Here is a 27,621-nt window from a genome sequence, read left to right as displayed (position 1 = left end):
AGATCAGTTTGTGCTTTTTCTTTCTGAGTTATAAAGAAAGAATAACAAAAAGAAACTGTTAAGTTGTTGTCTGGGTTGAGTGTGCCTTATTATGCCAGAGGTATTTTTCAATGGAATATTTCATAAGATGACAAATAGAAAAGTCATTGCTCTCTTCATAAATTACATGGCCCATGTATAATTTAAGACTGAGAGTTAGAATGATCAGTACATACCCAAAGTTTTTTCTGTAACCTCAATTTAAAAAAAATTGCAACCAAAATGAATACAAACTTTATAGTATTCATTAAAGAGAATAATTGAAAGTCTGATGCTCACTTTTTGTTTGAAAGGCTATTCGAAAGATCTTGACTATATTTCATTGTGGGGAAGCTACTGAAAGGGATTGTTACTGATAGGTATTGAACGTTCTTGAGAAAATATACTTTGGTTTGTTTCATTAACTGGGTGCCTTAGCTCAGTGCTTCATATATGTAACCAGTTGCAAGAGATGCTGACTGCTAAGAACATGGTAATGCTAATACCGGACCACTTTAGCAACTCACAAAAAGAGTTCAAAATGAAAACATGTAGGACATCAACTAGCATGCTTAGCCCTGTCACAGCTATAATGGCTTTTTCTACCTTTGTTCACTTCCTGTTTTTAGGGTTATATGAATTGAAGTAAAGTTGTACTTCATTAAGACAGTCAGACAATGAATGTGGGACATAGAATAAATTACTGACTTTGAGATATAAGCCATCTTCCCTCTCTACTCCCCTTCCCCATATTAGCTACATATAAATATATTTAATTATTAAACTAGGAAAAAACAAATACTTTTATTTGTTTAAGCCTCTAGAATGTGACAGACACTATTGTAGGCACTGGAGATATAGAGATGAAAAAACAAAAGAAAACACACAAAGTCTCTAACCTCAAAAGCTTGCATTTTAAATAAGATGGACAGGAAATAAGGAAACAGGTAAATATATAATTTCCGTTAATGATAATGTTATGTTCATGTTATGGAAAATATCACACTGAAGTGTAAATATAGTAAGTACACACTGCTTCTCCAACATCTATATATGTTCAAATCTCTGAGGATCCTTTGAAAATGCAGATTCTGCCTCAGTTGGTCTGGGGTGGAGGCCTCAATACTGCAGTTTTCATGGATCACAGTCTTGAATTGAACAATATTCTAACATTTCTGTGTGGCAACTTTAATTATTATGGGCTGGGTAAGGAAAGGTACCTTCATGGAGAGTGAGTTCTTTACTGGTTATAAGGTTAAAGGAGAGGGGAAGCATCAGCCAAAAGAGAAACCACAGTAAACAGAACAGTATGGAAATGCAGAAACGAAAGGGAAATGGAGGCCACCAAAGCCAGCGACTCCTCACACACACCTTGCCTTTGCTTTGGAACTGTCACTGCCTGCTAGAAACCCAAAATAGCAGGCAAAAGTACCAAGAGTGAAGAATAACTCTCTATTCATGCTAACATTTTATAGAACTTTAACTGGTCGAGTGAGTGTAGTTTAAAAAAAATGTCGATTCATCACCTTACCTGGAAAGCTAATGTTTGCTATTCTATACCGAATATGTTTGTCTATATTTATTTAGTAGGTAAGAAGTTTTATTGCCGTAATGATTATTACTGCTTTGGAGTTTGGCTTAAATAAAATACGAATGATTCTGTGTCCCCCGTATAAACTGCATAAGCAAAGGAGGTTTAGGAATGCCAGTGTGGCTGGACACGGTGGCCCACCTTGCAATCCCACTGATTCAAGGAGGATCAGAAGTTCAAGGCCAGGCTGTGGAGGTAGCTTGATGGTATAGTGTCTGTGGGTCCAATCCCCAGTACCACAAAATAATAAAAAAATAAAAAGAATGCTCGTGCCTAGACCGATCGTTGGTACAATTTACATTTCTTTCTTCAGGACATAAGTTTACTTTTCGAGACAGAGCTATTTGCTTACCTGAGGGATGGGAAGTGTGTTGTGGCCTTTGATATGACCTTAAAGCATCAGAAAAGCATGTTAAAATCAGTACTGTTTAGGAACAAACAGGAGAATTGTTTTTATAGAATTATTTACCAAGATTACATATTTGACAGAAACATAGACGCTCAGTATTGAAATTTCAATGAAATGTTGCAGATGTTTTCAAGTCATAGTTGGAGATACAAAATAAAAAAAGACTTTTTTAGAATATTTTGAAATAAAACCCGTTGTTTTATTAATTTTGATATCAGACATAAAAGAATGAAATTGATATTGAGTATCCTCTAAACAGCACATTAATGTATTATTAGCCATTTTTTCTCTTTTTATGGTTTCTTTTTACTTATACATAACATTAGGACTCATTTTGACATAAATATAAAGGCATGGACTATAATTTGTTCTACTTCAGTCCTCAGTACTTTCTCTTTCCCTCCCCTCCTTCTTCCCCCTGTTCCCTTCCCTCTATAGTCTTTCTGCTATTTTCTTATAGTCTTTGTTGATATACATGATGGTAAGATACCCTGTGGTATATTCATATATGTATATAGGATAGTTAGGTCAGATTCATTCTACTGTCTTGCCTTATCCTAGTCCTCCTGCCTTCTCTTCATTCCCCTTCATCTACTGCAATGATCTTTCTCCTATTTTGATAGGATCCCACCCTCCTTATTTTATTCTTCTCTCTTTCTCTCTCTCTCTCTCTCTCTCTCTCTCTCTCTCTCTCTCTCTCTCCTCTCTCTCTCTCTTCTCATTTTGGACTACCTTAGGTATATCAGAGAAAACCTTCAACCTTTGCTTTTTGGGTCTGGCTTATTCTTTTAGTCTCCGATTAAATCCATTTACCAGCAAATGACATAATTTTATTCTACTTTTTTTACTGAGTAATATTCCATTATGTATATATACCATATTCTCTTTACATCAGCTTAAGGGCACCTAGATCAGATTGTTCCCATAGCTGTATCACTGTAGTACACTGATTTTAGTTCTTTTGGATATGGTGATTCCAGTCCCAATTTTTTGAGAAATCTCCATTCTTCTTTCCAGAGTGTTGCATTCATTTGCAGTTCCACCAGCAAGGTATGAGTGTACCTTTTCCCCACATCCTCACCAACGCTTATTATTATTTCTATTCTTGATAATTGGCATTCTGGAGTGAGATGAAATCTCAATGTAGTTTTGATTTTAATTTACTTAATTACTAGAGTTGTTGAACATTTTATTTTCATATATTTGTTGGCCATTTGAATTTTGTTCTTTCGCGGAGTGTCTATATACTTCTTTCGCCCAATTATTGAGTATTTTTATATTCTGGATATTGACGTCCTATTTGAGGAGCAGGTGGCAAAGATCTTCTCCCATTCTGTAGGCTCTCTTTTCATGCTCTTAATTGTTGACTGTGCAGAAGCTTTTTAATTTGATGCCATCCCAGTTATCCATTTTCAGTTTTATTTCTTGTGCTTTAGTAGGAGTCTCATTAAGGAAGTTGGTTCCTGTGTCAACGTGTTGGCGTGTTGAGCCTACATTTGCTTCTAGCAGTTGCAGAGTTTCTGGTTTTCGATCCAATAGAGTTAAGAACAAGAATCACATAATTATACCAAAGACGTAGAAAAAGTACTTGACAAACCATAGCACCCACATATGTTTAAAACAACAGAAAAACTAGTGATAAAAGAGACTGACCTCAACATTGTCAAGACTATATGAAAAGCCCAAGGCCAACATCATACTGAGTGGAGAAACAGTAAAGCATTTCTTCTAAAAACAGGAACAAGACAAGATGCTCACTCCCACTACTTCTATTCCATATAGTCCTCGAAACTCTATCCAGAGCAACAGGCATGAAAAGGAAATCGAAGGGATACAAATAAGAAAAGACGAGCTCAAATTATCTCTGTTTGCTGATGACATGATTTTGTATTTAAAAGACCCAGAAAACTTCCCTCAGAAGACTTCTAGAGCTGGTAAACATTTGGTAAACAAATGTAGTGAGTAGCAGGATATAAGATGGACATACATCAATGAATCCCTTTTTGCTATTCTAGTAATGAATATTATAAAAAAAATTAGGAAAACTATCCCATTGACCTTAACCTCAACAACAGCAACAACAACAAAGTACTTGGGAATTAATCTAACAAAGGAGGTGAAGGACTTACACAATGAAAACTATAGAACACTGAAGAAAGAAATTGAAGAAGACCTTAGAAGATGGAAAGATCTCCCATGTACTTGGATAGGCAAATTTAATATAGACAAAATGGCCATACTACCAAAAGCATTGTACAGATTTGATGCAATCCTCATCAATATACCAACGATATTCTTCACAGAACTAGAAAAAGCAATTCAAACAGTCATTTGGAAAAATAAGATAGCAGAATAGCAAAAGCAATCCTGAGCAAAAAAAAAAAAGAGTGGTAATGGAGGCATCACAATCCAGGCCTGAAATTATACTACAGAGCTACAGTAATAAAGACAGTATGGTACTGCCACCAGAACAGACCTGAAGAGCAATGGAATATAATAGAAGATAGAGGCACAAGTCCACATAATTATTTTTATCTGGTAATACATAAAGGTGCCAAAAACACATTGAAGAAAACATATCCTTTTCAACAATTGGTGCTAGGAACTGGAGATTCATATATAGAAGAATGAAACTTCATCCCTATCTTGCACCCTGCACAATAGATGTATTAATTGATATAACAAATGCTCCTTGACTTTCAAGGGCATTACAATTTGACAAACATATGAGTGAAAAATGTAAATTGAAAATGCATTTAATATGTCTAACCTACTCAACATCATAACTTAGTCTGGTTCACCTTAAACATGCTCAGAACACATACATTAGTCCACACTTGAGTTTAACACAGAACCTGTTTTATAACCAAATATACTTGTTACACAGTATACATAAGAATATCAGTCATGTGACCCTGTGTCTGAATGGGAGCTGTGATTCGCTGCCACTATCCAGAATTTCCAAAGTATGTTATGGTATGTTGCTAGCCCAGGAAGAGATCAAAATCAAAAATGACAGTTTACAATGAATGCATACCATAAAATTGAAAGAGCATAAGATGAACAATAATTTGGGGACCACCTGTAATCAAAATAATCCAACAAGGAAGATACTATTTATTAGACCACATAACTAAGGAAATTGAAGCTTAGTGCTGGGTACTTTTCTCAAAGTCAAGACAAGTGTTCTTTTGTTTTTGTTTTTTGTTTTCTTAGCAGTAGGCATATATTTTTTTCTTAAATGATTCTTCCTCCAGTCCCCAACCCTCCCCAAAACACACTCATATTAATTTGTGAAGAAAATGGAACATTTTATTTTCCTGTTAACAACCGTTAGACTTTTAGTCATTGTACATTAAAGAATGACTTATTTTTTAAAATCAAATAACAATATAAGCCTACATATGATAAAAATAAGAGAATCCACTTCTTTTCCCAAAATTCCTGAGTTTTTGTCAATTTTCAGAAAAATCTCTCTTTATTTCCACATGGGTTTAATTAGTTGGCAAAGAATTAAGCATAAAATATTAAAAATCCACACTAAAAATGACACTTTAGAAAAAATAGGTAGCATTAAAAAAGCTGTGTTTCGAAAGGCAATAGGGGTAGCTTTAAAAATTAAAGACATACTGTGTGTTTTAATCCATAAGGGAAATTTTATTTTCTTGTGCCTATTTTCTAATGTTTTGCATTTTTAATAAGTTTACAATGCAATTATATTTATTAAGAAAATGAGAAAAATTCAGGTAGCTTCCCCACCCCTAATATTCAGTTGCAAAGATTCACCTTTGTTTCTGATACCATTATTTAGTATTGCTTAGATCATCTTAACATAAGGATTATTTGTGATAATGTGATTTCTTTCATATACTACCTGCAAAGTAGTGTTTCCTATCCATTTTTTTGGGTCATGACACAAAAAGAAATGTTTGTAATGAGACTGGAAGAAGGTGGATGAGTCAGCTGGCTCAGAACTGAGACCAGACTCCCATGTTTTACTGTTCACTGTGCACTGAATACCATGTGGGTTAGGGGTTAGGTAGTGAATCCATGCAGGTAGATTCCAATTTAGTGCCTCCACTCACCCATGCCCCAAACACACACCCTTTCCTACTTTCTTCCTTCTTATTATTCTCCTCCTACTTTATCACTGTAACCTGTTCCTTCTTAGCTGTTACAGTTTGGATCTGGAATATCCTTCAAAGGCTCCTGTTTTAAAGGTTTGGTCACCAGCCCATGGCACTGCTGGGAGGTAGTGGAACCTTGATGAGGTGGAGTGTAGTGGAAAGTCATTGGGCTGTGCCTTCAAAGGGGATATGGGGACCCCACCCCTTTCCCTGTCTTTTTGTTTTCTGGTTGCTATAAGTTGATCAGTCCCCCTGCCATGCTGTTCTGAGTCACCACAGGCTCACAGAGCTAAGTGGTTGTGGACTGAAACCTCTGAAACCCTGATCCAAAATGAATCTGTCCTCCTTGTATATCTCAGAATATTGTGTCACAGTAACGGAAAGCTGACTAACACGATAGCCGATACATTTTTTTTCTGAGCTGTTTGACTAAACAATTTTTTTTCAATGTTTTTTTCTCTTTGTTGATTTTCATATGTCTCTTTCATGTGACAGATTGTTGTTAAAAAGAGTGACTGTCTTGGATGACAGTTTATATTTTTAATAGAAAATCACCATCAGTTCATTGTGTCAGTTTTCATATGGCTCCTCCTGTGAGTGTCCTGGTCAAGATATCCACACACTCCAGAGCCAGTGCTTAGGAATTTAACCCACTAAAAAGCGCTGAAGTCACATTTTATCATTTTTCCTTTCCCTGATGACTTTGACAATGTTGAGAATTACATCAATCTCAAGTCTGCTGCTTTAGCCAGTCCTAGTCCTAGCTTGTAGTGTTTAGAGTCTAGAGTTTTATTCTTAGGGCAAAAGCAAATTGCTTCTTGCTCAGTAGTAAGAACAGTTAGGAAATTTTCAATTATCCTGGTTGTTGTAAATGAGATTTTAACTTATTACCTTGAACTTTGTCTCAAGAACCATTTCTTCTCTTGAATTTTGAGTTTGGTATCCTTTAATTTTGGAAATTAGTTTTAAAAACTTAATATTATATTTGAAATTGCATTTTACAGTTCTGTTTTAAGCTATTGTTTCTGCTCTGGTACCTCTGCTCATCTAGTTCCAGATTTACTTTGCTCTTTCAGGGACTCTTTTAAATTTGTTCTTATATAATGACACCATTTATCAATTTTCAGTGTACTAATATATTTATTATTTTTAAAGTAATTTTTACTCTTATTTCATTCACATGTCATATAAGGTATAGATATAGGTATTTAGTCTGCAAACTCAATAAATTCTTTCTCTACTTGAAATATATATAGTATATATATATGTGTACATTTTTATTATGAAAAAAGTCAGCATAGATCTTATGTGTACTATACTATTAATATTTTATATACATGTATATAATAAAGTTACTTATACCCCACAGGCTAGAAATAACTACTTTAGATATTTTGGGTATATATACGGCTAGTCTTTTCTTATTTATTCAAGATTATGTCTTGAATTTTTACCACATAGTTCTGTATACACTTATTTTATTAAAGCAGAAACCTATCAAATTGACAATATTTTAACTTGACCTTTTCTGAGTTATAAACTTGCTCTTAGATGGTAAAGATTCTCTGATGGAATTTTTACTAGTAACATCTTTTATCACATAGAATATTTTTATCTGTTCTCTTATTGCTTAGATTGCTTCCAATTTTCTGCATTATAAACAGTGCTTCTGTGAACATTCATAGAGACAAATCTTTTTATACATCCATAATTATGTCCCCAGGGTAAATAAAATTGCTCTTCTTAACCTTATATTGCAGAGGTCTTGTACAAAATCTTAGATACTGCCACATTGAATGACTTACCTCTTTTTGCTTTAAGGAATATTAAATCAATTTCCTAGTTCTTTTATCAATTCACAAAATCATTAAGCTAGTTTTATATAACTGTCCACCGTTATGATTTGGGAGTGTGAGAATATGTGCAGAAGAGAGAGAGAATGAGAATTCTTAAAACATTTAAAACTGTTAAAGCACTAAAGGCTGATTTTCATTTCTTTTTCAACAACACCTGTATTGGGAAAAATCTGGGAATCACAGGTGCTTTCATGCCTTAATTCTGCAACTATTACAAAACAGAAATAAAACAATGCAAAACAACAACTAATGACTTTCCTTCTTAGATGAAGCGAGGAGACAGATATATCAAGCAATTGTCTTTTATGATGCTTTGCTTTTCTTGATAACTTACCTGTAGAGAACTGGCATGTTTTAGTCATTTAGATACAATAAGCTAGACTTTTGTCTAGCTCTGTCTGACTTTATTGACTTTGACTCTTCTTCCCTTACATTGCCAATGCTCTTTAGTCAAGGACCACCAAGAACATACTTGAACTTGAACTGTTTGGAGTTTTGCTTGTTGCAACAAAGAAAAGACACTCTATGGGGAACCACAGGATATCTCAGTGAAGGAGTATTACAAAAGATTATAGGATTTAGGCTGGTGTTATGTGATTTGAGGGAGGTTGTCAAGAAAAAAAAGGGCTTCACTATAGTTTTCTTGCTCTCAAGAAGTGGGGTAATTTTATGATTTAATATAATAATGACTCTATTTACAAGGAGGGTCAACTGTTCCAGTTTTCTTGGGACAGAGAAGATTTCTGGGACATGGTATTTTTATCACCTATGCCAGAAAAATCCCAGGCAAATTGGGCAGAGAAGCTCTCCCTATCTAGAAAACAGCAGAAATGAAAAGAAGCTGAAGTTGTCATTGGTAAAGATGCAGCAGCCAGATGTCTGTCTGGCCTTTGTGTGATCTGAGTAATCCTGTTTTTGCAGAGTGGTCTTGACTTTCTGTCCATCACATGTCTTTGTCTGGTACTGAGAAGATATTGATGTTCGGTAGGAACTCACCAGGGCTTACCTGTGAGTTCAAAGTGGGCTTGTGGAAAACCAAAGCATTCTTATTCCTCAGGCCAGTTTTATGGGTCAGAAACGGATACCTGCTTTTCCTTTTAAGGTTTTCTTGTTTGGGAATTTGAAGGATACTTTTGGGTGGGCCTAAGAGTTTACACATGTTGTTGCAATGAAGAGAGTTGCATTTTGAGTGTCTTGATTTTAGACAAGTTAATTCTATGCCCCAAAGAAACATTTTAAACAAATTTTTAAAAATTGTCTCATTACTTGCTACATATTTTTTCAACAGAGAACAATGTTTTAATGATTGACACTAAAAGTAAAATTATTAAATGTTAAAACAATAACTACTCTACTAAATTCACTTTTAGTGTATTCAGTATCCTTAGAAATACACATTAAAAAAACAATTTTTGTATATAGAACACTTATTTTTGTAGAACAGGTTAACATTTTAATGAACACTAGTATTTCAATATTAAACTAAATTTTATTGAAGTATTAGTTTTGCTTATTAAATTAGAAATAAAATTAAATTTTAATAATTGTTCTGATTTAAATTTTCTAATTTAAGATAAAATGATTTTTATTACAATCATGAAAAAAGAAATTATCTAATGCTTTTTGGATTTATTGCTTTACTTCAATAGTAATTGAAGTCTTTTTAAAACACAACTAGTAGATGAGCATATTATTATATAGTAGATCTACTCTGGTCATAAATGTTGCAATATTAGTTAAATTGAGAACATTATTTTAATTATTGATATATGATTAGTTATTTCAGCTGGCTTAAACTCAGTTTTGTTTTCCCATGTATGCATGAAATTTATTGATCATCAATTAGTCTTTATAATAATGGATGAAATAATATAATCTATTTTTTGCAAAAATTTCTTTAGATTCTGAAGACTACCTTGAGGTCAACATTCCAGCCGACGTAGGAGTCATGCATTCTGGGGAAATAAGTCAGAGAAAGGATGGAGAAAATTCATCAGAAACTTCAAGAAGCACCATGCCACTGGCAGTAGTGCTCCCTGCTGAAATTCCATGTGAGGTCAGTAAGTGTGTCTTAAAAATTTAAGTGGCCTGCTGTTTTCATAAATACCACATTTCTCTAGACTGTAAGCTATAACATTTTGGTCTACCTTGCTCATGACTGTGTCCCCAGAACCTTGAACAATATCTTGGAATTACAAGGCATTTGACATATACTTATTGACTAGTTGGACATTGGAAAATATATGAAAGCTGAATTTTATCCATTGTTACTTGATATTTTACAAAAAGATAGATCTATAACTTTACATGAACATACACAAACACATATCAAGCTGCTTAAAAGAAAATTGGATTTTCTTTTCCCAAAGGGAAACATACTCTTCATACCCTTGAACCCAATTTGAAAATACTTATCTTTAGAAACATCAAATTGTCCATCATAAAAGTGTAGGAAAGGCCAGCACTATTAAGTAGAAATGCCGTAAGAGCTCTAAGTTGTGGTCCTCCAGGAAATGACTAAGGTTGGAGAAGGATTTCTGGAAAGATCCCTATATGAAAATATATTCCTGACATTTCTTCCTCCTAAATCTTCCTTGGAATGAACCAAGAAAATAAACCACTTGTAGAGCTGGAACTGAATCCCTGCTGCGTAATCTGCTGACAACACGAAAAATGCTGGACCTCAGAGTTTACAGTGTCTGTGAGAGGAAAGAGCCAGAGACGCTGGGGGAGGCTTACAGGAGCCGCAGGGAAGAGTCCTTCTGACTGAAGCTGGTGGACGCTCAGGACCTGAGGGCAGTGGCTTGCTAATGGCTTTGAGTGGGTTCCTGATCCTGCAGGGAGGGAAGCTAAGCATCCTGTGGAGTTGGTTGAAGCTCAGTTCCCTCAATTCCACCCAACATTCAGGCCTGAAAAGAAGAATTACTGTTTTAAGGTACTTTGCTATAAGTTCTAGAGGAACAAAAACTGATTTAACATTATTTTAGAGACCCCAGGAATTTCAACTATACATGTTTAAGGGAACTGACACAGATAATCAGGCAAAGAGAAATTACATCACATTTAAAATGACTCAGGAACTTAAGGAAGGGAGATGAGGCAAAATAATCTAAACTAGCTCCCATTGAGTTGGAAATAATGGAAGAAGCAGAAAAGAACTATAATAAAAGAGAAATGTGAACTACTCTCAAGTAGATGAAATTAAAGCAAAAAAAAGGAAAAAAAAACAACTCTGAGACTAAAAATAATTCACCAGGAGTTAGGCAATAAGTCTAAATTGCTACTTTTAAAAATATCTGCAAAAGTAAAATTTGAACACTGTAAAATCCTCCTATTACTAAAGTCACAAAGAAAGTGAAGTCCAAAAATCAAGCCTCACAGTCCTCAGGCAGAGGTGTCTAATGCAGAACGCTGGTAAGGACAAGGGTTGTTCAGCAGAGTCATGGGCCCTTCTTTAATTGGCATTCTTTAAGACCCTCTGAAGTTAAATGCAATATCAAATGTCTCTTTGTTACTCCACTTTTTAAAAAATCCTAAATATGAAGTGTCATGCAAGGTTATTTTAACATGAGCCCACCCCCTGAAATTTCAAAATAATCTATTCCTTTTTTACCAAAAAACAGTTATCCCAGGCAAAATCTTGTATACAACAAGGACATAGATCTTGATAAAATCTGATTCCATTTGACTGTTGCCAAGCCCAACAGAAAAGACCATTTGCACCCAACTGAGTAAAATCATGTTTGGGGTTTGCTGGGATAATGCTCCCTCTATGCCAACTGTCTGAAAGCTCAACCCTTGAACTTCAAATCATTTCTAAGAAGTCTTCCAAGACCACTTCTCTTCACCAAGGAAGCAATACTTGAGGTTTCATTGCCCTCCCAATCTCCAAAAAATTAAAATACTGCTCCTGCCTGTCACCGAGTTTTATGTGAGATGTGCCTCATTCACACCCAGGTTCTTCAAAACCTATTTTTTTCCCTTTGTAGTTGTGTTTCTAGCATGCTGACTTGAACATGAATCCTCCCCAGGGGCCTAATCTTCACTGTGAGTTGGAAGTGAGTTTAATTTCCTCCCACTGCTGTTTCTGGCTGTGGAATTGCACTATGGATTTGCCTCCTGGAGAAGTTCTGCTCCCTGTCCCCTCATGTTCTGGAGACCAGCTTTGGTGGATTGTTAACTGAAGCACTGGATGATATTGCTGCTGTAGCCCTGGGTACCTTTTTACTTTCCCCAGTGCTCTTCCTTTCCACAGAGTTTAAATTTTTTCCTAGGCTTTGAAAAATCTTTCAAAACAGCAGAAAAAAAAATTTTTTTTTCAGTCTCCTCCATGTTTTTTCCACACACTAGTGAAGATATGCCCCTAGTATTCTATTTATGTATGTTATTCTTGGCCTCTTTGAGAACTCCCTAAGTTTAAATTTTAGATTCAGGTTTAAATCTTTTTAACTCGGCCTCTTTTTAAACTTTCTCTAGAATTGTCACACTTTGTTCTATTTTACTATTTTTTAAAAAATGTTTTCTTTGTTTATTGGCCTGAACATTTGTTTTTCTAGCATATTTCTCTTGACTTTTGTCTTGTAGGGTAACAGATCGTGAGTGATATAAAACTAATGATATAAAACTAATGAGTCTGGGCTGGGGATGTGGCTCAAGCGGTAGCGCGCTCGCCTGGCATGCGTGCGGCCTGGGTTCGATCCTCAGCTCCACATACCAACAAAGATGTTGTGTCTGCCGAGAACTAGAAAATAAATATTAAAAAAAAATTCTCTCTCTCTCCTCTCTCACTCTCTCTTTAAAAAAAAAAAAAAAACTAATGAGTCTGCCAAATACATCCACTGTTCAAACAATTCTCATGCAATTCTTGCAATTCTATCTCCTTGATCAAAAAGCCACCTGAGAGGCCTTCTCCATTTGGAACAACATTTAAGTCACAAGTGGACCTCATTATTTGGTAGCTCCTCTTATTTATGCTCTTATTCCAAAGTCAGTAATTATTTCAGGAAAATTCCCTCAGAGTAGCCGTTCTCAACTGGGGGGTAATTTTGCCCTCCTTATACCCAAGGGACATGTGGCAAGTCTGTAGGCTTTTTTTTTTTTGTCCTTTTAAAAAAATTTATTTCTTACATACATGACAATAGTGGAGTGCATTACATTCATAATTATCTATTCACATTACAGTTTTTTGTAACTCTGTATATAGAGTATGTTCACACCAAATTATGCCATTATATATGAGCTCTCTTATTTATTTGCATACAATTATTAATACACCTTTATACCACCATTTATCTTATCTCTGTTTGTATATAAGGTATGTTGACCCAAATTCACATCTTCATACATGTATTTTGTATAATGATGACCCTCTCCTTCCATCATCCTAGCTATTCCCCTTCTCCCTCCCTTTCCCTCCCACCCCTATTCCCTATCTAGACGTAATTTTCCTCCCATGCTCTCCCTCCCTACCCCACTTTGAGTCACCCCCCTTATATCAGAGAAAACAGTCGGCACTTGTTTTTTGGGGACTGGCTCACTTCACTTAGCTTTTTTTGTTGTCACAGTTGGGGAATTACTACTGGCTTCTAATGGGCGCAACTAGAATGCTGTAAAACATTCTACAATGCACAGAACAGTCTGATGACAATGGGTTTTTCTGGTCTGAAACGTCCATCTGATACTGCTCAACTAAAGTTAAACCCTGTCTTGAGTGTAGGAAATGTATCCACCTTCTTGTCATCAGTGAATCATCTTCCAATTTTCCCACCATGGCATCAAGAGTTCAGTGCTCCTGTCAGAGGCTTCTCAGGAATCTGTCCAGATGTCCTATAGTCACTTGTTTGCGCTGCCTGGTCTTTAAAGAGATCCCAGTCACTTCTTTTTACGGTTTTACCCAGTGCTGTAAGGGGAATTCGCTGTGTTGGGGACCCCCCCTCAGAAGTACTGCCATTTGCTCCCTGAAGCTTCACTTCTCTTGTCATTTCGGTGAACTCCCATCACAGACTCGGTCATGACCCTTATATCTTTTCTGAAATGGCGCCATCCTAATGAGAGACGAGGGTGAGCTTATCTTTTTATCTTGTCTGGTCTGTAAGTAGCGCTTTAATAGGTCATTCTCCCTTCCTTTGAGAAGAAACCGCCCATTGCAATCTTGGCTTTTCTGCCCCCAAATCTTTTACTTCCTTTAGTAGAATCCACTGATGCTCCTTTAATATCTTATTCTCCCACTTCAGCTCTCCTGATGATCAAACCAAAACATTTCTTAAAACCAATTCAGTCACTCATTGATTTCTTGAACAAATTGAGTTTTTAAAGTCATAGCGCAATCACAGAAAGCCCTGTAAGTGGCTTTCTTAACATTTCGTCTCTACTAATTTCATTAAATTGTTTTTCTGTCTGCATCCTAGAACATGGTATCTTCCCTAGTGAAGGCTTTATTTAGAGGCCCTGTTCACTGACACACCTCTGTGGCTGAAACCATAAGGAGTTTCTAAACCCACAGGGAAGATCACAGACTGCGTGATTAACACCTGTTGAAAGGTCAGAAGACGCTGGGAAAGAATGAGACTCTCAAGGACCTTAAGAGTTTCAGAGATCTCCTTCCAGTTCACTCATGGGCCTCAGATTCAATTTAAAATAATATACAAAAGCTATCAGCATCACCCACTTCATTCTGACAGCAAATCACAAAACCATTTGTGGTAACCAACTTAAATCCTGATCCTTTGATTTGATTTAAAAGAACTGTAAAGGCCAAACAGACTGATCATGTACATTAATGCCTAAAATGTCTCTTTTGTGACATGCTGCCTTTTGGGAGGGGAGTATTTACAGTAGTCAAGGACTTCTCTTTCTTTTAATCAAATGGCTCTTAAACTACTGAAAGGCTTTTAGAGAATACAAGGGGAGGGTTTTTTGTTTTGTTTTGTTGTACGAAAGATAGAACACACAGGGCACTTAATCACTGAGCCACATCTCCAGCCCTTTTTACTTTTTATTTAGAGACAGAGTCTCAATGAGTTGCTTAGGGCCTTGCTAAGTTGCTGAGGCTGGCTTTGAACTTGCAATCCTCCTGCCTCAGCCTCTGGAGCCGCTTGTGTTACAGGCGTGCACCACTTTGCCCAGCTCCAAGGGGAAATTTTTAAAAATAATAACACCCATTTCCTACTTCCAGCGATTTATCTAGATATAAATATTCAGTTACATCCTGTGCACCGAGAGGTTTAAAATGTTTTCCAAGTGATTCTGAAGGTGAGCATTAGCAGTCAAATTTGAAACCATTGCCATAATCAATTTCTACTCTGCTGTCACAGAGGACAAGATCCATCCCAACTGCAGAAGCCTATACAGCTCTAGCTTAAGATATCCCATTGCACTTATCTTGGAGTAACATTCAAGGTTTGTGACCCATGCAGCCAAACTTCACCCATTCTCTCTGAATCTCAGACCCAAATAAGGCACATGCAGAGGTGTCAGAAAGAACAATAGCAAAACAGCAACTTCATAACTGATAAAATTAACTTAAAGGTCATATGAAAGTCCTAATACTTTCTCCAGTGAGTTCAATGTACCCATCAAGGTCAAGCCCTCCCTCCAGGGACTTGTTGTCATATAAAATACACAAGGATTAGATATAGCTGAGTACTAGGGTGGTAAGGAACAGTTTTAAAATGTCGTGTTTTTACAGATTTATTCCATCTCAAAGAAATATATACCGAATACCTCTAATCTGCTTAAGTCTTACAAAATTATACAATGGTATGAGAAAATAAAAACAGCCTCAGAACATTTATGATCTAGCTGGGAAGCCATGACACAGATATGAAGAACAAAGACTGGAGATTAGGATTTAGCAATGGCCAGATGCGGGGCATGAACACGAAATGCTCTAATATTCTTTCACCTCTTTTTGTTGTTGTTGTTTTTGGTAATGGGGATTGAACCCAGGGATCCTTAACACTGAGGTGCATTCCCAGTCCTTTTTAATTTTTATTTTGAGACTGGGTCTCACTGAATTACTCAGGCTAAACTTGAACTTGCAATTCTCCTGCCTCAGCCTCGAGAGTGGCTGGGATTACAGGCATTTATCATTGTTCCTTGAATGCTCCAAAATTCCTTGTGGGCTGAAATCACAGGGAGAATTTCATAGACCTGGTAAAACCTGAGTTGGACCTTGAAAAGGAACCTACAGACAGGGTAATAGAGGGAGAAAAGGAACTAAATAACACAAACAGGATGAGCTACCTAATTTGTAGAGCAAAATGAAAATGCAAGGTCTTTGTTCAAGTTATTGACTATTTTAGGAGAGTGACAGCAGAACATTAAGCCAACATTAAGCCTTCTAAGTGTGGGGCCCTGTGATTGTATAGGTCATAAACCCATGAAGCCAGCCCTGGGTACAAATGAAGATGTAAATCCTTCATTTGGAGAAGGTCAGTATGCTTGTCTTTTGTTTAGAATTTTTCTCTGGAAATTGTCAAAAGGCGGAGCCCTGCCCTCTATTAAGGAGGGAGTCTGTTGCATAAGAAGTAGCCTGTGTGGATACTCAGGAATGAGAATGAGTTGGTTGGGTGAATAAAACATTTGGCGGGTACACCTGCACTTACCAGCTTTGAAAAGAGCAAAGTTAAAACAAGGAGCGACTTAAGCATAGAAAACAGCTCTGAAGAGCCGCGAAGCTACATTCTTGAGAAAACAGACCCACCAAATAGGGAGTAATTATGTGACTTAAGATTTAAGGTGAAGTGACAAGAAAAACAGAAGAAACTAAGGGCTTATCTAGAAGGGAGTCCCTGAGGGAAGGAGGCTGCAGATGTGAAGAATGGAGGCTAACATTCCCAACCTGACCTGGTGTCCAGGTGGGCAAGAGAAATAGGTGGAATCATGGAATGGTGCTCCTTCCTCGGAGATGGACCCTTTTCTCCATGTGCAGTATAGTTGGTGAGGGGAAATTTAGTTTGAAATATCCTACAGGCAAACATTGGGAGTAGACTTTGGTAAAAAATGTCTGAAGTGTATTTGTGTGTCAGCTGACATCATTTGTATCATCAACATACTATTTGTAGAAACTGTTACAACTAAGATGTAAGTTTCACTGATATGTGATTAATGCTTAGGGAGAAACATTTAAATAAGAAGAATTTTGAAATCAAGGACTTTTTGATAAACATGACTTACAAGAGTACATAAATGAGGTTTCTGTTTTATTTAGTGTAAGGCTGAAATTTAGTATGACTTGGAAGAAAGTCTTTGAAAGGTATTATCTGTGATATTTCATGATTATGAAAGGAATATTTTATTTTTTCAAAAGGTTAGCATGGTGTGAAGAAAAGTGTGGATCTAGAAGTGAGAAGTGAAACAGTACAGATTAGTCTCCAGAATTCAACTATACATATTTGTTGCTCTCTTCCTGAAAGAGAAAAGTAACCATTTTAACCATTTTGGTTGTGTGTGTGTGTGTGTGTGTGTGTGTGTGTGTGTGTGTGTGTGTGTAGTTTCAGTTATGATTAAAAGAGATTTAAAACAGACATTTGATACATTTTTATTCTTTCCTTTTGTCAGTATTAACTTCAGTATTTCTCATTGTTAGTAATTTTCTGGATATTTTTGTCCAAAAATAAATCTTTCAATAACACTTTAACTTCATATACATAAATGTAACTTTTCCAACTTAATTAAATCTCAAAACTTGTGGATGTATAACCTTTGGTCAACTCAGAAATTTTCACAGATCTTCATATAAATAAATAGTAATCAGAGAATGCTTACTATATAATAAAATTACTAGACATTAAAAATTTTCATTACATGTAAGTGATAAGAGGTCTTAAGACTTAAACTTAAGACTTTCTCATTTACAGATAAAGAAACCAATTTCTAGAAAGTTGAAGGGATTTGGTTAAAAGTCGAATGATAGTCCCATGCTGGTCTGTGAAAAGATGCTTTTACCCAAGGATAGTATGCCACAGTAGGAAGAGGTGAGAGGAAAAAGGAGTATTGGATAGATATCAAACTGATAAACTTAAAGGGTAGTGAACATTTACAAATTTCATGTCTGAATATGACTGGAAATACAAATAGGATTGAAGACTTGCTCAATGATAGGGTATAACCTTTATCACTGATAAATGTAATGGATTCTTTGTTAAGGTAAACTGAACTGTGTTATATTTTTACTTTATAGAATCCTGGTGAGATATTCATTCTTTTGAGAGATGAAGTAATTGCTGAAACTGTGGAAGTTGAATTTACATCAAACAATATGCACATTAGAGCACAGCCGGCTCTTTGGAATAAGAAAGTCTGGTATATGAAAGCTTTAGGTAAGAATTTTTATGCTTTAAAAAATATAAAACATCATTTCGAGTTCCTTTCATTAAATTTATGATAAATGGTTTTGCTTCCCTACAGAAACTAATATTTTTCTGCAGGTGTTTCCTGTGTTTAGTTTCACATACCCAAGGTTGTTATTATTAATCTGAATTTGCAAAAGTAAGAATGTGTAAATTATGAGAAATGTGATTGTGTACCATGTAGTAAAATGACATCCAGTAACAGAGCACTTGAATGTACATCAGCTAATAAATTTAGAACAAAAATTATTTATTTTATTGTAACACTCATATTAGCAAATATTTGGGTTTATTAAAATAAATATTCTGTTTTCTTTTCCTTTTTGCATACCCCCTATCACTGCAAGTCTCTGAATATATTTTTGGTTTTCTGGAAAGCATAATTCTTTTTCAGTATTTTCTAATCATGGTTTCTACATATAATCTGTCCATCATTTCTTTATTTCATTTATGAAGCTAAAAATCATTTGATTTCCCAGCTTTGCATACAGCATGATTAATTGTATTAGATATAAAATTCCAGACAGAATACCCATACTTGCCACAACAATTGTAACTAAAATAAAAAATATAATATATAATTTTTGTATGTTTTGTTATGTTAAGACTACTTGTTTTTATTTTACTATATCCTTTTATAATCAAAGAGTAAAATTACTTCACAAAATATTTTGCAATGAAAATATGCTTCACCTTATGAATTTGGAATTGTGATAGAAATATTTAAAGACAAAATGTATGTCAAACATATCTTGAGCTCCTCTTTTGTCCCCTTCAAGAATGTCACTTTTATACGGAACGTTTATAGAGCATTTACAGACCTTTATGTGTTTTAGGCAAAAATGTATCCTCTCTGTGGATTTCCTTGTAGAACTTGGGTTGGAGTTGGATTATTAGAAGGAAGGACTTTATACTAGGACTTCATAAACATTTTAGACACTGCTTCTTTTCATGGACAAATATAATTACAAGTGTGATTATAAAGAACCCTTTTTTCTTTCTTTCTTGTCACAAAGCCCCTACTTCTTTAATTCTTTTTTTGGGGGTGGGGACTGGCAATTGAACCCAGGGATGCATAACCACTGAGCCACATTCCTAGCCCTTTAATATTTTTTTTTTTGAGACAGATTCTCACTAAGTTGCTTAGAGCCTCATTAAATTGCTAAGGCTCATCTTGAATTTGTAATCCTCCTGACTCTGCCTCTCAAGACACAGGCGTGTTCCACTGTGCTTCGCCTTATATCATATTCTTAACTGATTTATGAATAATAATTTTTAACTGATTACTTTTAGAGTTTAAATTAAATTTAGTTAGAATAAATTATTGCAGGAAAAAAGTCAATATTGTAAATTAAGAAGTACTTAAATATTTCCCAAGTAAGAGATCAAGATGTCAAATAAAATTATTCACATGACCTAAGTTTTTTTTTGCACAGTGTACCTAATGGCTAAAAGTAGTGTAAAAAGTAAAATGTGCCAAAGTCCCTGAAATAATGAAATTACCAGATGGAACCATAAGGGAAATACTTCAAGAAATTGGGATATGCAAAGATTATTTGGATAAGATCCCAAAACACAGGCAACAAAAGCAAAACTAGATAAATGGGATTTTATTAACCTAGTAAGCTTCTGCACAGCAAATAGAGTAAAGAAACAACCTAAAGAATGGAGAAAGCATTTTTAAGCTATATATCTGAGAAGGGAATAAGATCTAGAATATGTAAGGAACTCAAACAACAACAAAAATAATCCTATTAAAACTGAAGAAATGGAGCTAGGGATTTGGCTCAGTGGTAGAGTGCTATGCCTAGCATGCATGAGGCCCTGGGTTCAAACCCCAGGCCACACGCATACACACACACACACACACACACACACACTCTCACACACAAAGACGCAAATAAGAAATGGAGGCAGGGGGAAGGAGATGATATGAGTTTGCAATTTTTAAAAGATGTTACCAATAAGTATATGAAGAATTTTCAACATTATGTCATCAGGGAAATGCAAATCAAACCATGACTTGTCATCTCACCCTAGTTAGAATGTCTATTATCAAAAATACAAAAGATGACCAATGCTGGCAAGGATGTGGAGAAATGGGAGCTCATTACTATTCATGGGAATGAAACTTTGTACAACCATTATGGAAAACAAAATAATGGTTCTTCAAGAAACTGAAGGTAGAATACTACATGATCTAGCAATTCCACTACTGTGTATATTTCCAAAGGAAGTAAAATCATTATGTCAAAGAGATACCTACACTAACATGGCTCCTACAGCATTGTTCACAGTATAGTCAGGATATGGAATCAACTTGGGTACGCATGTGCACATTTGTATTTATGTATGCAATAAAATATTGTTTATTCATTAGAAAAATTGAAACCCTGTCCTTTTAACAAGAATGGACCTGGAGAACAAATGCTAAGTGAAATAAGCAAGTGAAAATGACAAATACCACATATTATAGCTCAATTGTAAAATCTAAAAAAGTTGATCACATAGCAATATAGAATAGAATAAAGGTCAATAGAGGATAGGAAGGATGGGGAGGAGGTGGGATGGAGAAAGGGTAGATAATGGGTACCAAATGCACCTAAGTGAGGAAAAGTAGTTATGATGTTCTTTAGTACAATAGGACAGCTCAAGTCCACGAAATTAATTATATATTTCAAAATAACTAGAGAAGGGTTTCTCATAGAAATGATAATGTATTTCTCATAGAAAAGATAATTACTCTTATTTGATCATTACACATTGAATCCATCTATTGAATTATAATGCCATGCTCTATAAGTAAGTGAAAATATTATATCTATTTAACATAAAAAAGAGAAGATAAAAAGATGAGGAAGTTCAAATTGCTTATCAGAAAAGTAGGAAACTAACTTTCCTTCTCTCTGAAGATATATAAGATCGTAATATTGTCTACATTGTAAAATAACAAATATGTCATCAATCAATAAATAAATCACTATTTACTAGCTATCCTGATTAAATTTCTATAAGTTGTTCTTTCTACTGGTATATAGAAATTAATGAGAGATTTTCTTCCAAAGTTCTTGTTGCTATGCCACAATATACAAAATGTTCATATGAATCTGTGTGGAAATATAGACAGTAAATGCCTCAGCAGAAGAGGCCAGAATCTTACTTTCTCTGATTCTGAAATATTTTGAACACTAGTAAGAACTTCATTTCATACCATGAGCCAGTCATACATAGGTACCTGTTCAATACCAAAGTTTTAAAAGCAATATCATACTAATGGTTTCAGCCTCATCAAGCAGAGAGCTTAGACAATGTCACTCCCATTTTATAAAATAAAGCTGAGCAAACTAAAATTGGAGTACCCTTGAACCCATGTGAGAAATAAGTCACATAGGGGTAGAAAATTGTTATATCTCTGCTTACCCATCAAAGGGGCCATAGTTGACATGTCCAAAACAAAGACAGACTGACATGTGAACAGCATAGCAAATTCATCTAGTCAAAGTTTTATATGATGCTGGAAGCCTCAGAAAGAAGACCCAAAGGGCTGGGATTGTGGCTCAGCGGTAGAGTGCTCGCCTGGCACGGGCGGGACCCGGGTTTGAACCTCAGCATCACATAAAAGTAAAGGCATTGTGTTGTGTCCATCTACACCTAAAATAAATAAATAAATAAATAAAATTTTTAAAAAAGAAGAAGACCCAAAGACCCAGAGAAAACTATTTTTATGTTTAAATTTCAATGAGGAATGGACAGTGTATAAAATTGTAATTGGACCAAAGATATATCTAATGATAACCAACTGAGGAAGGCAACCCAGCCAAGCCTGAGTGTCCAGATTCTTCTAGGTCTCTCTGTGGAGCATCCCCTCTTCCAGGTGTGGGCCAAGAACCTCTGCAATGAGGGCATCCAAGGGAGAAGCGAGAGTGTAACCTTTTGAAGTATTAAGGCTTGCTTTTGAAAGGAGACATTCTAGTTGTTGGAACTACCTTGGAAAAGCAAATTCTGTTTTGTGACTCTCTTCAAGTAAGAAAAAGGGGTGGGAGGTGGTAAGATGGTCAGATAGTCCTTAGTTCTGAGGCCCTTCAAGTCCCCTCCAATTCAAAGTACTCAGCACACTAAGGCATCATAATCTGGGGTGCTGTGTTTTTAACCCAAAGAGATTTTTAACCAAAATCTCTAAGAGTGGTATCAAGAGAGTGACCTTTGAGATCTGCTTACCTGGAGTATAATTCACTGAACCCATAAATTGGTAGAAGTACTTTAGCATTAACTTTAATGACTTACTTAAAAATAAATATGTATAGGGGTAGAAAGGTGTTATATCTCTGAACTAAAAATAGTAACAATGTATTATGTGATTACAGCATATGGATGAGTGAACTGATCAACAGCAATATTATAAGGAATCGGAGGAAATAATTGGGAATATTCTTTTACAAGATAACTGCACCATCTATAAAGTGTCATTATATTATTTGAGGGTGGAACTAAGTTTGTTAGATATGTATTTAAAACTCTAGGACAATCATTTAAAAATTTAAAGATATAACTAAAACTTAAAATGGGATTTCTAGAATTCTCAAATAAAACTGAGAGAACAGAAAAAGTTGAAGTTGGGAGGAGGAAAGTAGAAAAATTCAGTGACTAAGAATGTTACAAATACATTGAGTAGTAACCCAACTATGACTAAAGCCCATAGTAGTAACACAACTATGAAGTGTGAATGGTCAAAGTATACCAATTAAAAGACAGATTGCCAGAGTGAATAAAAAAGCAAGACTCATGTATATGTTTACATAAGAAAACTCACTTTAAATATAAGACACAGTTAAATAAAAAAATAAAGGGATGGAAAAAGATATACCATATTAACACAAATTTTAAAAAGCTGGACAACTGTGTTGATTACAGACAAAGAGACTTCCAAATAAGGATAATTATCATGAATAAAGAGGGCCATTATGTTACAATATAGGTACAATCTCCAAGAAGATAGAACAATCCCAAATATATATGCACTTAACAACAGAGCATCAGGGCTAGGGTTGTAACTCAGGGGCAGAGCACTTGCCTAGCATGTATGAGCCACTGGGTTCAATTCTTAGCACCACAAAAAATAAAATAAAGGTAATTGTGTCCACCTCCAACTAATATTAAACTAAATATTAAAAAAGAACATAAAACATATAAAGCAAAAGAAAATTGAACTGGAAGGAGATATCAAAAAGTTTGCTATTCTAGGTGAAGATTTGGACACCCTTTTTCAGTAATTGATAAAGGACATATCAGTAAGTATATAGTTGAGCTGAACTGTATTATTAATCAACTTGATTTAATTGACATTCATACTATACTACATCCAACAGTAATAGGATATTCATTCTTCTGAAATTCACAAGAGACATTCACCAAGATAAACCTCATGCTGGTCTTTATAAAAATCACTTTGATCAATGTAAACAAATAGAAACCACAAATTTCCCTCAATGGAAATGAAATAAAAATCAATAACAGGATAATTGAAAACTTTCCTAAATATATAAAGGTTTAAAAACAAGACTTAAAAAGCAATATAAAAAATGATTTCAAATACATGAAAGTATAACTTTACCCAAGTTTGTGAGATGCATAGAAAAAAAATGATAGGACAATTTCTCATAGATCATCTATACTAGAAAAGAAGAAGATCAAAAAAAGATGCCTATACCTTAAGAAAACAAAGGAAATGAGAAATTTAGGAATAAAGCAAGCAGAAGGAAATAAATCATAAAAATTAAAGCAAAAAATAATAAAAAAAAGAATATAAGAGGTAAAATTAACAAACTTCAAAGATTGTTCTTTTAAAGATCAATAAAATTGATCAACTTCTAGCCTGGCTAACCAAGAAAGAAAGAGAGATAACAACAATTTCCAACATCTGAAATAAATATCAGGGGTCATTACCACTAATCCTTGAGCATTTCAGTGATAACAAGGGGTACTATGAATACCGTAAGAGTTTGAAAACTTAGACCAATGGGCAAATTCCTTGGAAGACATAAGCTACCAAAATTCACTTAAGAAATGAATGTTCTGAATTGATCTGTATCTTAAAGAAATTGAATCATTAATTTTCTACCTTCCATAAAAGCTAATACAGGGCCATTTTCATGTGGTAACAATGCAGGAAAAAAACAATTCTTATGTTCATGTACAATGATGCTGACTAATCAGGAAATCTTAAAAGATACTTTTTTCTTTGCTGCCTCTGTACCTTTGACCCACTTCCACATTTTAACTTGATTTTTTTTCATTTGAGAATGTATGTATCCTCTAGTTTTTTTTTATCACCTCCCCTTTCCATTCAGCTCCATAACTTGATAAAATTGAAATAACTTTATTTTTCAAGAAACAGACCTTTCTGATGGTATCCATAGGTTTATCTCTGACAAAGACTTTTGACTAAAGTAATTTGAAGTTACTATGGTTCTAGCTTATGTCTAAATGTATAAAAACCTATGTGAAGCATTGCAACTTGAAATATTAATTAATTTCTGAGCAGAAGGAAGAGGGTATTCCTTTGGTATTTGTAGCACAGCCAGGAAAAAAAATAAAAAATAAAAAACAGCACAGCAGGGGGACAACTAATTAAAGGTTGAAAGGAATGCATAATATATCTGAAAAACATAGATTCCCTTTATTAATTAGGAAACTCCATTCTAGGTAATATGAATTATAAATTTTATTTCATTAAAAGAGCTTGAAAACACTGCAGGATATGCCAAATATATGTCAAACATGCTTAGGGAAAAAGCAACATTGACAAACAGATTTCTATGATCAATTTGTGATTTGAACATTTTAAATTGCGATTAATTTTTAGGCAGGACCAAGGTTTTGAAACCATCTTTATTTAATCTTGATATTCAAACCTGATTTCGTGGAAATATTAGTTGAGTTCATCTACCATTGAAGGTTAGGACTAAAATTGGCTCTCAAAGTCAGATGATTTCTCAGCTAATGAAAATAACACCAGTAAAAGAGCTCTTACTGGGTTTGTGAAATAGCTATTGTTATGGAATAAGTAAAATATTTTTACTATTCAAAAATACCTTGGGATTGTATTTTCCCTAAATTGCATCAATTTATGCCTAATCTGGAAGAAATGACCAGTTGAACCATGGAGAAAGAGAAAGTTATTGAAGTCTTTTTTGTGACGTGGTTTACCACTCAGATAGTAAAAATTAGAAGCAAATAGATTTGATTACCATCTTTAGTCTGGAAATAGAAAATTAATATTTTTAAAGAGACAATAACATTAAATGGCCTAGAGTTTGAGATTTGAAATTTAAATAGCTTTCCTTTTTCATTGCTTCTCTGTATGTGTTTATATCTGATGGAGGGAAGGGGCTCCATGTTTTCCTTCCATTGTGGGTCTTTCTACCTTTCCATAGCTGGCTCTCACATGCTTGCTTTGTTTGATGACCTTGACCTCTATTTGTGTGCACTTCTAGAGTTAGATATTACTTGTTATCTCAGTCTAGATGATAAACAGCAGGATTTACTTTTACTCTTTTCTATTTAAGTCTTTAAATTATTTGGTCTCTATTCCTTTCTTTTTTTCTTTCTTTATTATTTATTTCATTTTAAGTGGACACATAACTATTTATTTATTTATTTATTTATTTATTTATTTATTTATTTATTTATTTATATGTGGTGCTGAGGCTCAAACCCAATGCCTCACACATTCTAGGCAAGCACTCTACCACTGAGCTACAACTCCAGGCCCGTTTTTTTTTTTTTTTCCCCTTTCATTTTTTGAAAAGCTATAAAATGTAGTCATAGTGAACCCATGTTAAAGTGAAATTATACTCAAGCAGTTCAGGTACAGTTCATGAAAAAAACAAATTGATGTGTTCATAAAAAAAAAACTGATGTATTGATAGCATGATAAAGGGGGCCTCCCAACCAAATTATTTCATAAGTAGTTTTTTTCTAATATATGGGTGGAAACAGTAATTAGGTTTGAATTTAGTAACTACCACTCAACAGATATGAAAATACATGCAACAAACATGATACTTTGGAAGGCATTTCTTTGAAATATTGCACTAACAAGAACATCATTAGATACCCTGGTAAAGTTATAAGCCAAGTAGTGACTATATATCAAAAGCAAATCCATTCATTTTTTCATGTTGAATTCTAAAGAAATGAGAGAGTTTTAAGTGTTCTATAGCAAAGAATTACCACACTCAACCACTAAGCCACATTCCCAGCCCTTTTTTGTATTTTATTTAGAGACAGGGTCTCACTGAGTTGCTTAGCACCTTGCTTTTGCTGAGGCTGACTTTAAACTCACGATCCTCCTGCCTCACCCTCCTGAGCCACTGGAATTACAGATGTGTGCCACCAGATCCAGCCAAACACATCTTCTCACTAGGCATCTTTCATTCATTGCCTGGCATACTTTCAGTAGGATAACTCTACTAATCTTTTTCCCAGTACATGAAGTCAATATCTTCTTCAAAACTATTTTCATGATTTACTACAATAAAATAAAAATTTTTAAAAAGCATCTTCTGGAAGTCTATAGAAACTCATTTTATTGGCTCCAGGGATTCTGGACCCTTCTTTACCATCACCACCTTAGCACAGGTGATGTGTTTCACAACTTTGATTTTGGGTTCAGGTTTCTCTGTGTCCTCTATTGGGTGAGTACTTCTTCAGGAAGACAGTGATTCTTCTTTCGTACTGCAAGTCAGTATCTTGTCAAGAATATGGAATGAGGACAGAACAGCTCCTTGACCTAGTTAAGCTTAAGAATGCTTTTGTTGCCTTTAAATTTCCCTGAACAAAATTATAAGAGCTCCACTAACTTTTTTTTTTCATGAGATAAAGTAAAATTAATGCTTGAGCCTTAAGAAATTTTAAATATTCAAGTCTGTTCAAGACTGTTGATTTTATAATTAATGACTTATCCCAAACCCACACATTTTGAGTGACAATTTTCCAGGAGAATTTGAGAAATATCTCTGTAACAAAGTGAAAGCTTTTTAAGAACTGTCCTACAAATAAATTTAAAGAGCTAAATTTTGTTTACTTATGTTACAATAAAACAGAAATTTTTCTATTTTAATGATTATACATTGTTATTCTTTCATGGAGAGCCTCTGATTTTTACATAATTTTAATTATGTTGGTATGATACCGCAGAATTCACAGGGAATTCTACTTTGAATAATTTGTTACTAAAAGCTTTGGATGAATGTATTGTGTATATACA

At 34.8% G+C, this 27,621-nt stretch overlaps 1 protein-coding gene across 1 annotated transcript in view; it reads left to right on the top strand.

Moving 5' to 3' along the window:
* Bank1 (B cell scaffold protein with ankyrin repeats 1) overlaps positions 1–27,621 on the top strand; it is a 286,896-nt gene that overhangs the window by 57,795 nt on the left and 201,480 nt on the right. Inside the window, exons 3-4 of the mRNA XM_078021872.1 lie at positions 9,903–10,057; positions 18,185–18,323. Coding sequence (XP_077877998.1) covers positions 9,903–10,057; positions 18,185–18,323 — 294 coding nt within the window. The remainder of the gene's footprint in view (positions 1–9,902; positions 10,058–18,184; positions 18,324–27,621) is intronic.

This window comes from Ictidomys tridecemlineatus, chromosome 9, assembly GCF_052094955.1.
Source record: "Ictidomys tridecemlineatus isolate mIctTri1 chromosome 9, mIctTri1.hap1, whole genome shotgun sequence".
In the NCBI taxonomy this organism is placed as follows: Eukaryota; Metazoa; Chordata; class Mammalia; order Rodentia; family Sciuridae; genus Ictidomys; species Ictidomys tridecemlineatus.
This window is presented reverse-complemented; position numbering and strand designations above follow the sequence as displayed.